Source organism: Carcharodon carcharias, chromosome 20 (genome assembly GCF_017639515.1).
Source record: "Carcharodon carcharias isolate sCarCar2 chromosome 20, sCarCar2.pri, whole genome shotgun sequence".
In the NCBI taxonomy this organism is placed as follows: domain Eukaryota; kingdom Metazoa; phylum Chordata; class Chondrichthyes; order Lamniformes; family Lamnidae; genus Carcharodon; species Carcharodon carcharias.
The window spans coordinates 32,870,009-32,883,018 of record NC_054486.1 but is presented as its reverse complement, the minus strand read 5'-3'; the positions used below and the strand labels follow the sequence as shown (position 1 = coordinate 32,883,018).

The window sequence follows — 13,010 nt, the reverse complement described above, 5'->3', positions numbered from 1 at the left end:
CTGTGATTTCCTCCACCCTACCTGGACTATGTATATCAGCAGTTCATCATTCACTTTATCTCTTCAGTGTGCTTTCTGGTTCCTGATATGAAATTCAGAAATATAGGAATTTTTGGGCAGCACCCCCATGTTTATACCAGCTGCCTTATCCTGCTGGCACCACATCCATGATTTTGTGGCTTGAAGGTTATTGTTGGGGACTAAGTTGCCTATTCTGAACTAATCTAATGTGCATTTAAAAGCCACTATTGTCTGATAGCCTAATGCTTGGTAAAATAGATCCTATAATAATGATACAGTCCAGTGGTGTGAATATTTACTCTACTGCAGTGTCTACTTTTGCCACTAGAGGGTATAGGTCAGATTACATGGAAGGTAATTTACTCACATGAGGTAAACTAATATCTGACAACAGACAAGCTGGCAGTTTAAAGCGGGAAAATTAGTAATGGATGAGTTATTTATCTAACGTTTCAGTCTTTTAACAGATATCTGTTCAAACTCCTGGCATCACCAACACAAATGATATATTGCGCATGCTTTTATAGTTTCCCTTCTTAACTTGGTCAGTGTGTTTGCATACACTGAGCCTATTTTGAATTATGTGTATTTGGGTTTATGTTTATTTGTGTGATGTGTAATTTATGAGGAGAGTCATGTTGAAGGAGGGTGAGGAGATTGCAAAAAGAACAAAATTTAGGCGTTTCATCTCATTAGCACTTTTTTGATATTGAAGCTGCCTTGAGGTTAACACATCCAGAAATCCTGTCATGTTGAGGAGGGAAGTAATTCAGCCTTGATTGAGATACAAACAACCTCCTGTTGAATGAGGAGAGGGCATGAGCCAAGCAGTTTGTTGGTTGACCCTGCTTTGACAAAGAAGGAACTTAGTAGAAACATTCAGCCCAATACTCAATAGTGCCTAGACTCAAATATAAAAACAAAAAACTGCGGATGCTGGAAATCCAAAACAAAAACAGAATTACCTGGAAAAACTCAGCCGGTCTGGCAGCATCGGTGGAGAAGAAAAGAGTTGACATTTCGAGTCCTCATGACCCTTCGACAGAACTGATTGAATGTTAGAAGAGGGGTGAATATATGCTGGTTTAAGGTGGGGGGAGGAGAGAGAGAAGTGGGTGGGGGGTGGTGTGGTTGTAGGGACAAGCAAGCACTGATAGGAGCAGATAATCAAAAGATGTCACAGACAATGGAACAAAGAAGTGTTGAAGGTGGTGATATTATCTAAAGGAATGTGCTAATTAAGAATGGATGGCAGGGCACTCAGGTACAGCTCTAGTGGGGGTGGGGTGGAAAGACTAGCCCAGCATACAAAATTTAAAAATAATGGAAATAGGTGGGAAAAGAAAAATCTATATAAATTATTGGAAAAAACAAAAGGAAGGGGGAAGAAACAGAAAGGGGGTGGGGATGGAGGGGGGAGGTCAAGGCCTAAAGTTGTTGAATTCAATATTCAGTCCGGAAGGCTGTAAAGTGCCTAATCGGAAGATGAGGTGCTGTTCTTCCAGTTTGCATTGGGCTTCACTGGAACAATGCAGCAAGCCAAGGACAGACATGTGGGCAAGAGAGCAGGGTGGAGTGTTGAAATGGCAAGCGACGGAGAGGTTTGGGTCTTTCTTACGGACAGACCGCAGGTGTTCTGCAAAGCGGTCGGCCCAGTTTATGTTTGATCTCTCCAATGTAGAGGAGACCGCATTGAGAGCAACGAATGCAATAGACTAAGTTGGGGGAAATGCTGCTTCACTTGAAAGGAGTGTTTGGGACCTTGGACGTGAGGAGAGAGGAAGTGAAGGGACAGGTGTTGCATCTTTTGCGTGGGCATGGGAAGGTGCCATAGGTAGGGATTGAGGAGTAGGGAGTGATGGAGGAGTGGACCAGGGTGTCCCGGAGGGAACGATCCCTACGGAATGCTGCTGGGGCTGGGGGGGGGGAAGATGTGTTTGGTGGTGGCGTCATGCTGGAGTTGACGGAATTAGTGGAGGATGATCCTTTGAATGCGGAGGCTGGTGGGGTGATAAGTGAGGACAAGGGGGACCCTATCATGTTTCTGGGAGGGAGGAAAAGGCGTGAGTGTGGGTGCGCGGGAGATAGGCCGGACATGGTTGAGGGCCCTGTCAACGACCTTGGGTGGAAAACCTCTGTTAAGGAAGAAGGAGGACATGTCAGAGGAACTGTTTTTGAAGGTAACATCATCAGAACAGATGCGACGGAGGCGAAGCAACTGAGAGAATGGGATGGAGTCCTTACAGGAAGCGGGGTGTGAGGAGCTGTAGTCGAGGTAGCTGTGGGAGTCGATAGGCTTGTAATGGATATTGGTGGACAGTCTATCGTCAGAAATTGAGACAGGGCGGTCAGGGAAGGGAAGTGTCAGAGATGGACCATGTGAAAATGATGGAGGGGTGGAGATTGGAAGCAAAATTAATAAAATTTTTCCAAGTCCCGACGAGAGCATGAAGCAGCACCAAAGTAATCATCGATGTACTGGAGAAAGTTGTGGGAGGGGGCCAGAGTAGGACTGGAACAAGGAATGTTCCACATACCCCACAAAGAGACAGGCATAGCTGGGGCCCATGCGGGTACCCATAGCCACACCTTTTATTTGGAGGAAGTGAGAGGAGTTAAAGGAGAAATTGTTCAGTGTGAGACCAAGTTCAGCTTCCATTCTATCAGTTCCTTCGCCTCCGTCGCATCTGTTCTAGTGATGCTGCCTTCAAAAACAGTTCCTCTGACATGTCCTCTTTCTTCCTTAACCGAGGTTTTCCACCCATGGTCGTTGACGGGGCCCTCAACCATGTCCGGCTCATCTCCCGCGCATCCGCCCTCACGCCTTCTCCTCCCTCCCAGAAACATGATAGGGTCCCCCTTGTCCTCACTTATCACCCCACCAGCCTCCGCATTCAAAGGATCATCCTCCGCCATTTCTGCCAACTCCAGCATGATGCCACCACCAAACACATCTTCCCTTCACCCCCTTATCGGCATTCCGTAGGGATCGCTCCCTCCGGGACACCCTGGTCCACTCCTCCATCACTCCCTACTCCTCAACCCCTACCTATGGCACCTTCCCATGCCCACACAAAAGATGCAACGCCTGCCCCTTCACTTCCTCTCTCCTCACCATCCAAGGGCCCAAACACTCCTTTCAAGTGAAGCAGCATTTCACTTGCATTTCCCCCAAATTAGTCTACTGTATTCGTTGCTCTCAATGCAGTCTCCTCTACATTGGAGCGACCAAACGTAAACTGGGCGACTGCTTTGCAGAACACCTGCGGTCTGTCCGTAAGAAAGACCCAAACCTCTCCGTCGTTTGCCATTTCAACACTCCACCCTGCTCTCTTGCCCACATGTCTGTCCTTGGCTTGCTGCATCGTTCCAGTGAAGTCCAACGCAAACTGGAGGAACAGCACCTCATCTTCCGATTAGGCACTTTACAGCCTTCCGGACTGAATATTGAATTCAACAACTTTTGATCTTGCACTCGCTCCTCCATCCCCACCCCCTTTCTGTTTCTTCCCCCTTCCTTTTGTTTTTTCCAATAATATATATAGATTTTTCTTTTCCCACCTATTTCCATTATTTTTAAATTTTGTATGCTGGGCTAGCCTTTCCACCCCACCCCCACTAGAGCTGTACCTTGAGTGCCCTGCCATCCCTTCTTAATTAGCACATTCGTTTAGATAATATCACCACCTTCAACACTTCCTTGTTCCATTGTCTGTGACATCTTTTGATTATCTGCTCCTATCAGTGCTTGCTTGTCCCTACAACCACACCACCCCCGCCTACCTTAAACCAGCATATATTCACCCCTCTTCTAACATTCAATCAGTTCTGTCGAAGGGTCATGAGCACTCGAAATGTCAACTCTTTTCTTCTCCACCGATGCCAGACCTGCTGAATGCCTAGACTCTGTAGTTGGATGTTCAAGCTTGTGTTTTTAAATAGGGCTGATGATCAGACCTGTCTAATGTGATAATCTACATTGCATTTAAAATAATGTACTACTGTTTTCGCTGTCACATTCTGTAATTGTCACTTATTTAGTCTTCGTTAAACAGGGACTTTAATTACAAAGTTCTGTTCACATGGGATTTTCACCAGTGTTTTGAGGTTATATTCTGTGATTCTGTCCCATTTTTGTTCACCAAGCAATAGAGTCAGTGGACTCTATAGCAGTAGTTGGAGTCACTGATTGCTCAGTATTTATTGCAGGGGTGTGAATCAAGCCAATTCCCTTGAAATCGCTACATAGTCTTTCAGAGAGCAATGTAGTGTGGAGAGCATTGAAGACTCTGCTCCAACACAGATGTGAAGCCAATCACATTCATATTCAGTGTAACAGTGTGATATCCTGGAAAACCTTTTAAAGCCAGAAGAGCAGATCGTGAAACCCATCTTTTTCATGTTTACTGAGGATGGTTGAATTTTACCAGTTATTGTGCAGACTTTCAACCCTGACTCCAGCATTGTTTGAGGGTGTGCAAGCATTGGCATTTACTGACGTATAGGGGAGTGTCTCATACTGGAAGCTGATCATGAGGGATCTTTGGCTCCTGAAGTTGAAGCAATCGACATTAACCTTTGTAACCTGGCCAACAGTACTAGTGATCTCAGGTGGGAGAGTTCTAGAATCTTCCTATCTGCACATGCAGGGGCCTCCATTTGCAACAATTGACATTTGAGTCTCGTGGAACATTGGAGTGTGCTAGAAACTAAGGCTCTTCTGTAATAATTTCTCAAAAGCTGTCTGGGAAGCAGAATGGGGGAGGTGAGTTGGTAGACTAACAGTGATGGCATAAGTTTATACATCATTTACACTTATGTATTCACAAAATGATTTCCCTATTTTTGGTTTTCTTCCAGCAAAGGTAATGAGATTAGAGAATTATCTAGGGGCGGCAGGGAGGAACAGTGGGTGTTGAGAGTATCTCTGCTGCTGCTGTATCTCTTGCCTCCTATCTTGTGGTTCATGGAAGAGTGGCATTGGGAGAGAGTAGGTTATACTTGATGTCCCAGGTGGAGAGTGCTGAAAAGTGCCAGAGAGAGCAAAACCTAATGCAGATGGGGAGACTTAGGATAATATCACTAGGCTAGTAATCGAGAGGCCCAGGCTAATGCGCTGGGGATACTGGTTTAGATCTCACCAAGGCAGCTGGTGGATTTTACATTCAATTAATAAAATCTGGAATTAAAAGCAGCCTCAGTAATGGTGACCATTGTCAGTTGTCATAAAAACCCATCTGGCTCACTAATGTCCTTTAGGGAAGGAAAACTGCTGCCCTTACCTGGTCTAGCCTATTGGTGACTCCAGACCCACAACAATGTGGTTGGCTCTAAAATGGCCTAGCAGCCCACTCAATTATGTCAAACCACTATGAAGTCGAAATGGAATGAAATTGGACAGACCACCTGGCATTGACGTAGGCACCAGAAACGACATAGGCAAGTCCAGCCCTGTCGACCCTGTAAAGCCTTCCTTACTGAAGACTTGTGCCAAAATTGGGAGGGCTGTCCCACTGACTAGTTAAGTAACAGCCTGGTATAGTCATACTCACCGAATTGTACCTTACAATGTCCCAAAATCCACCATTACCATCCCTGGGTATGTTCTGCCCTACTGTCAGGACAGACCCACCAGACATAGTGGCACAGTGATTAACAGGAGGGAGTTGACCTAGAAGTCCTCAACGTTGACTCTGGACCCCATGAAATCTCATGGCATCAAGTCAAACATGAGCAAGAGATCTCCTGCTGATTGCCACTTCTCTTCACCTCCCCACCGCCCCTTAGCCAGTGAATCAGTACACCACCTGTTGAACACCGAAGAAGCAGCACTGAGGGTGGCAAGGGCACAGAATATACTCTAGGCAGGAGGCTTCAATATCCATTACCAAGAGGGCACGGTAGCACCACCATTGACCCAGCTGGCCAAGTCCTAAAGGACATAGCTGCTAGATTAGGTCTGTGGCAGGTGATGAGGGAACCAACATGAGGGGAAAAGCCTACTTGATCTCCTCGCCAATCTACCTGTCACAGATGCATCTGTCCATGACTGTATTGGTTGGAGTGTCCTTATGGAGACCAAGTCCCGCCTTCACATTTGAGGATACCTCCCACTGTGCTGTGTGGTGCTACCACTGTGCTAAATGGGATAGACTTCAGATCTAGCAACTCGAGACTGGACAACCATGAGGCACTGTCGGCCATCAGCAGCAGCAGAATTGTACTCAACAATTTGTAGCCTCATCAACCCTGCTTCAATGAAGATTGCAGGAGGTCATGCCAGGAGCAGCACCAGGCATACATAAGAACGAGTTGTCAACCAAGTGAGGCTACAACGGGACTTCTTGCATGCCAAACAGCGGAAGCAGAATGCGATTGACAGAGCCAAATAATCCCACAGCCAGCGGCTCAGATCTAAGCTCTGCAGTCCTGCCACGTCCAGTCGTGAATGGTGGTGGACAATTAAACAACTAACTGGAGGAGGAGGCTCCACAAACATCCCCATTGTCAATGATGGGGGAGCCCAGCACATCAGTGCAGAGGCAAAGACCCTTTGACTTGCTCATGGATTATAGGTGGGGTGTGTTATTTGATGTCATATAAAAAATTGTGGGGCAGGAGCATCATAGAATGGATAATGATTGAGACATGTCATGGTTCAGTCAGTTGGCATAAATTCTACAAGATGCCTAGTGTGAATGAAGTTCGGACTTTAGACATTTGAAAATGCACCAGAAGTCTTTTTCCTGGTATACGGTTTGAGGGAGAGCAGTGCCAATAAAAGCATTTTTATCCAGATTTAGTTTTCTTAATTACTTGTGCATATTATTACATTTTAAAACTGAAGCTAATTAGCAAAAATGCATCTGAGTGACCATGACAAGGAGGCAGTATAATACTGTGTTATGTCTTTGACCCAGCACAATTATATGCTTTCACAGTTAAATTTATGAAGATCTGGTTAGAAGACAGCAAAAACAAAATGTATCCCTTTGCCTGGAGGGTCTTCAGTCAACACCACCTGTAATATTGGGGGAAATTAACAATAACGTCCAAGGCTGTCAAAAATTGTGATCATCTGCGCATTTCCTGTCAAAAGTCAATCAGTTCTTCAAAGTGTGGAAATGTTGATGAACTTCGACATGTGTAATAGTTGGAACAAAAGCATGTTGAACCAGTAAGCTTTACATTTAGCAAGAACTAGGACTTGAAAACAGGAAAAAAAAAGCTTATTTTTGCTGTTGAAGAACTTAGTTTGCTGAGGACATTAAAATTTCGAGCTCATGGCTTGGAGTTGTTTCCATGTTCCTCCTATTGAATATTTCAAACTGCTGACCTTACCCAGGCTTTTCTGCTTTTGAGGATATCAATAGTGAAGCCTTTGGACTGAAACTTGCATAGTTATGTAGGAATGTGCTTCATTCCTACTTGCACAGAAATCCCTGTTCCCAAAACCAAAGGCTTAGAACAAAAGCTGTACGTTCTGCAGTGCCCAACTTGTAATACAGAGCTCAAATGTTGGAAGGAAATTAGGAAAGCAAAGAAACGACAATGTTTTGTGTTGAACCTGCAGTCAGTGTAGTGAAATTGTTTGACAAGTTTGGAAATAATTCATGGCACGGTCTCTGATGTAAACACACTGCAGTAAAGAATGGGAGAATACAATGGCAGTGCTTTGGCACTCTTTAAAGGTCAAATAATGTTGCATTTTTCTTGGATGTGGGAGTTCCTTTGAACATCCTCTTGTTCTGGAATTGAATGTGGACTGTGTTGAAAGCAGTCACTGCTTAACGTTCGAAGTAGGCCATTCAATCCTTCAAGTCTATTCCACTATTTAATAAGGCCATGGCTAATCTTCCTCAGCTACACCTTCCTTCACTATCCTCATAATTGCTTGATTCCTTTAGTATCTGAAAATCTATTGATCTGTGTTGAATATACTCAATGACTGAGTACCCACAGCTCTTTGGGATAGAGCATTCCAAAGATTTGCTATTTCTCCTCCTCTCAATCCTAAATGACTGACCCTTATCCTGAGACTGTGACTCCGTGCCCCTCCACCCCAGTAGTTGTAGACTGTCCAGCTAAGGGAAACACCCTCCTCGTACCTACTCTGTCAAGCCCTGTATGAATTTTATATATTTCAATAAAATCACCTCTCATGCTTCTTAAAGACTCCAGGTAATGTAGGCCTAGTCTACTCAATCTCTCCTTATAAGAAAATCCCCTCAGTCCAGGAATCAAGCTAGTGAACCTTTGCACTCCCATGAAAGCAAGTACATTTCCTTGGATAAGGAGACTGTGATGACCTTTGACCTAGAAGCAGTACAGTAGGGAAATTTTTTAAATTCTTGAAAAGATCAGCAGAATCTTTTTTTTAAGAACGGTTGAAAAGGACTTTGAGCATCAATTGTAAAGGGATCAATGTAATTTTCTTGGATAATAAGAAATACTGGTTGATGTGATTTAGTGACTGTTCCTGGAAACAGCACCAGCAGGAAGGAAGTTCGGACAGAAGCTGTGTGGCTTGGAGACATAAAGGAGAGCTACAAGCAGAGCAACTGGAGGGTGAAGGTGATCAGTGCAGAGATGTAGACATAAAAGGAGCATACAGAGACAGAAAGAGGAACACACAAAATTCTTGAGGAGAAGAAGCAATCACTGAGGTCAATTTTTCTGTGGCAGAAAGGAAACAGGAGCTCATGGAGATACTGTGCAAGCTGGTTAAAAAGGTCTCGAACCTGGGAAGCTGTATGATTAGCTCAGAGACAATGAAGGGCTGGGTGTGTTCCCAGAAATGACCAAACTGTGAACTGGGGTGTTATTGGTTGAAAAGGAACTCCGGAAAGCTTCACCTTTGAAATTGTCATGCCTTGAAAGAGATGGTTCGTAGAAGTGTGCCATGCTGATGATTGTACCCTGTTGTCGGAAGGGACACCTGACCTACCCTGGGTGAATAAAGAACAGTATATTGTGGAACTGTGTGGCTACATAGTGCCACATTTGCGCGGGGAGAGATGAAGGTGATTGTGGTTGTGTAAGACATATTTTTGTTGTATCAACTATTTAAAATGAAATTTACCCTTTTATTTGAAGTATCACTTGCTTGTTAATTCATGTTTCATTTGTTTTAGTTCTGATTTGTGTTAAAGTAAAGGTTACAAAAAGTGAAATCTTGTTGGTAATTTCTTCATTTGGGTGTCATTTTGTAAATTTGATTGTTCTGGTTTATGCTTCCCTGACGCGCCCCAAGAATAATAGAAGATCAAGAGGCAAAAAGGATGGAGGAGCTTAAAATAATGACAATCCCTAGAGGGAAAAGTATTAGGAAAAGTAATGGGACTAAAGGCTGACAAGTCCCCTGGACTTGATGGCTTGCATCCTAGGGTCTTAAAAGATGTGCCTGCAGAGATAGTGGACGCATTGGCTGTAATCTTCCAAAAGTCCCTAGATTCTGGAAAGGTCCCAGTGGTTTTGAAAACCGCAAATGTAACACAATTATTCAAGAAAGGAGAGTGACAGAAGGCAGGAAGTATAGGCCAGTTAGTCTAACATCTGTCATTGGGAAAATGCTAGAATCCATTATGAAGGATGTAGTGACAGGACATTTAGAAAATCATACTACAATCGGGCAGGGTCACCATGGTTTTGTGAAAGGGTTTGTGTTTGACAAATTTATTTAGAGTTCTTTGAGGATGTAACAAGCAAGGTGGATAAATGGGAACCAATAGATGTAATGTATTTGGATTTCCAAACGACATTCAATAAGGTGCCACATAAAAGATTACTACATAAGATATGGGCTTATGGTGTTGGGGTGATATATTAGCATGGATAGAGGACTGGCATTCATGCTGCACATGAACCTCGTCCCATCCCTCTTCATCTAATCCTATCAGCATAACCTTCTGTTCGTTTCTCTGTATATCTAACTTTCCCTTAAATGCAACTAATCTAACCGCAGTTAGAACAGACCCTCCATAGGACTGTAATATTGAAAAGCATCCAGATTAAGTAGATAATGCTTGGTGATTTGTCCACTGACAACTGGACATTAAACTGTGTAGTTCTTCAATCAGAGTATAAAAGGGTTAGTAACCATGACTGAATCGACTTTGCTGCTATTTAATGATTAACTTCTTTTTGCTTTGACAGGAAATGTTGCAGTCCTGTGACTTCAGCAAGTTTCATACGCTGAAACCCAAGCTACTGGAGTCAGTGGATGAAATGTTGGCCAATCACATCGCTGAATTGATGAACCTGATCCGGCAAGAAGAGGCGAACAAGCCAGCACAGGCTGTGACGGGCGGGGCATTTGACGGCAACCTTAATGGGCCCTTTAATGAAGGGTATGGTGAGGGTGCCGGTGCAGGAATAGATGAGAGTGAGTGGATTGTGGCAAGGGAGAAGTCAAAGTATGATGAAATTTTCTACATGCTCTCACCAATTAATGGCAAAATCAGCGGGAACAATGCAAAGAAAGAAATGGTCAAGTCTAAATTGCCAAACACTGTCTTGGGGAAGATCTGGAAACTGGCTGACTACGATCGGGATGGAATGCTGGACGATGAAGAATTCGCTCTGGCCTGTCACTTGATTAAGATAAAACTCGAAGGATATGATTTGCCCGGTGAATTGCCAGGGCACCTCATACCTCCGTCCCAAAGAAAGAACTGAGTCCATTTAGCGGTTTACCGTAGAGACAAATTGGTGAATGGATGGCAGAAAGAGCTGTTCAGTTAATTTTGGGGGAGGGTGGTAAGAGCTGTTGATTGGGTACATCAGATCTATTTTCTATGTAATATAAACCTAAGATACTCACTTAACCATTTTTGCTAAATCAAATGCTGGTGCATTTTAACTGAAAAATATAAAAGTTAATGGGTCACACTGCACTTTCTGATACTTGGATTTCTAACACCTCCCAGGAGCATGATGCAGTGCTGCAAACATCTGATTAACATGGCTGAGTACTTCTACATAAGTTTCATGTTTCTGAAATGTCCTGTCTGGCTACAGATGTGCAGAGACCTTGCCACTCTTCCTCTAATGTCCATCCCTCTTATTTTCCTTCACTCCATCATATTCCTGTTCTTTTGGGTGGCAGGGAAATCTGAATAGGTTTGATGTGGTGTGCTTGACCAAGGTATGAGGGCACTCCACTTCTAAACGGGCTGCAAACTTCCTGAAAGTAACTGTGCACTGCCCTGTCAGTTCAATGTTTGTCACAGCCTTCATCCTTTGTGTAAAGCATTACATGGCTATACTCAGATCTGACAGCTGACTGCAATTAGGGAAAACTCACCAGAGGCTTGCAGCACAGATTGATTAGTTCAAGCCAGCCCCCTAGGCTTGAACTATATTGGTTATGTGACCATTGCAGTACTAGGTAAGCCCATTAATAAGTGTTAAACTTGTAACTGCTGTCAATGGATAAATACTGCACCAGCACAATGTAAAGCAAGATTTATTTATTTTTAACTAATTTAAAAAAAATTATACAGAAAAGTTCTGGTGACCAAAATTTTGAAACTGTATCTCCTGCCCGCCAGTATCATGGTTAAAAATTAGAGAAAGGAACATTTCCTATTAGTGGAGCATTGGCCTCGTCCAGCAACTACCAAAAATACAGTCAAGAAGAGGCAGGCCTCAATCTGTACAGCGGCATAACGTTATTAATCGTGGAATCCACATGAAATGAAGTGACTTAATCCTACTGAATTGAATTTTAAAGAAACATTCCAATTCAAAGCTTCCAAATAGTGGCTTCTGTTCTAGCAGGTGTTTCAAGTAAGGGTCTTGACCAAAACAGACGTGCAGACCACGCGTTGTGAAAAGGACTGAAAGTAGATACCCTACTTGCACATTTAAAGGCTTCTCTTTCTTCCCTTGTCTCTGCTTCAAAATGACTTCTTTGGAGACTGATCTTGTGTCATAAATCATGCCCTCATCATAGTAGCAGGAATGGTAAGCTTTTGGGCTATTCCACACTAAGACCAACGGCCACAATTTGCATTTATACTGCAATTTTAAAGTCAAAAAACTCCCAAAGCGTGTCATGGAGCTGTTGGCAAAAAATCCTGTTGCCAGTGGAGTGAAAGGATATGCCTAATTCCAAACTGCCTCCCAGCAGTTTTAAAATGCAAGGTAATGTCATCAGGGCAATAAGAGATGCTGATAAGTGTGCAGCAGTGCTGTATCACGTTGTGGGTTTACTGCAAAATAGCTTGATCTGAGAGGTCGCACATGCATTCATTCTTCTCTCAAAATTGGAACCACTGTCCTCAAAATATAAGGAGAGGGAGGAAAACTTCTGTCCCAAGCCAGCTGGGTTAAACCTTTATTAGAATTGCTCAGGACTTGTGGGGGTGGTGGGGAGGTTGAGAGGAGTTTTTTGGGAGAAGGGAGATATTTGTGAAGCTGCACTGTATTTTGAAACATTAAAGTGACAAAATCAGGCATCAACTGGCAGGAAAGAAACTGAGTCCAAACAATGAAAAGTTACTTTGAAGTGTTGGCATATTTGACATTTTGTAAGATTAAAGGTCAGAATAATTACACTGTTTGCAGAATGTGTGCATGTCTGTCCTTTCAACATTTTTCCTGACTCTGCATTATTTTGCTGTACATTTAAATAATATGCAGAACGAATGAAGTGTAACTTTCTTTCTTGATGTTCTGCAATTTCTTATTTCTTAACAGGTTGAAGCACTGATAATCCTAATTTGAGAACTGATGAAATCAAATTGGTTAATGCACCGTATTGCAAATCATTTTACAACCAGAGCTTTTAGGAAGGGTTCCATTTTTAAACTCAGCCGCTCAGTGCAGTAGAGGGACAAGCCTGATTTAGGTCAGTTTCATTCAGTGCTAATGACTTAAATGTAGAGTTTTGCAGGTGTACTTCGTTTTATGTTGTACCATTATGAAATATAGATAATAATGTATATTTCCATTTACTCAGACCTGTGAGGCACTTTCAGGGAAAT

At 43.3% G+C, this 13,010-nt stretch overlaps 1 protein-coding gene across 1 annotated transcript in view; it reads left to right on the top strand.

The window, feature by feature from the left end:
* Positions 1-12,586, top strand: part of LOC121292252 (EH domain-containing protein 3-like) — a 65,336-nt gene extending 52,750 nt beyond the window's left edge. Inside the window, exon 6 of the mRNA XM_041214022.1 lies at positions 10,177-12,586. Within this exon, the coding sequence (XP_041069956.1) occupies positions 10,177-10,698 (522 nt within the window). The 3' untranslated portion in view covers positions 10,699-12,586. The remainder of the gene's footprint in view (positions 1-10,176) is intronic.
* Positions 12,587-13,010: the final 424 nt, after the last annotated feature.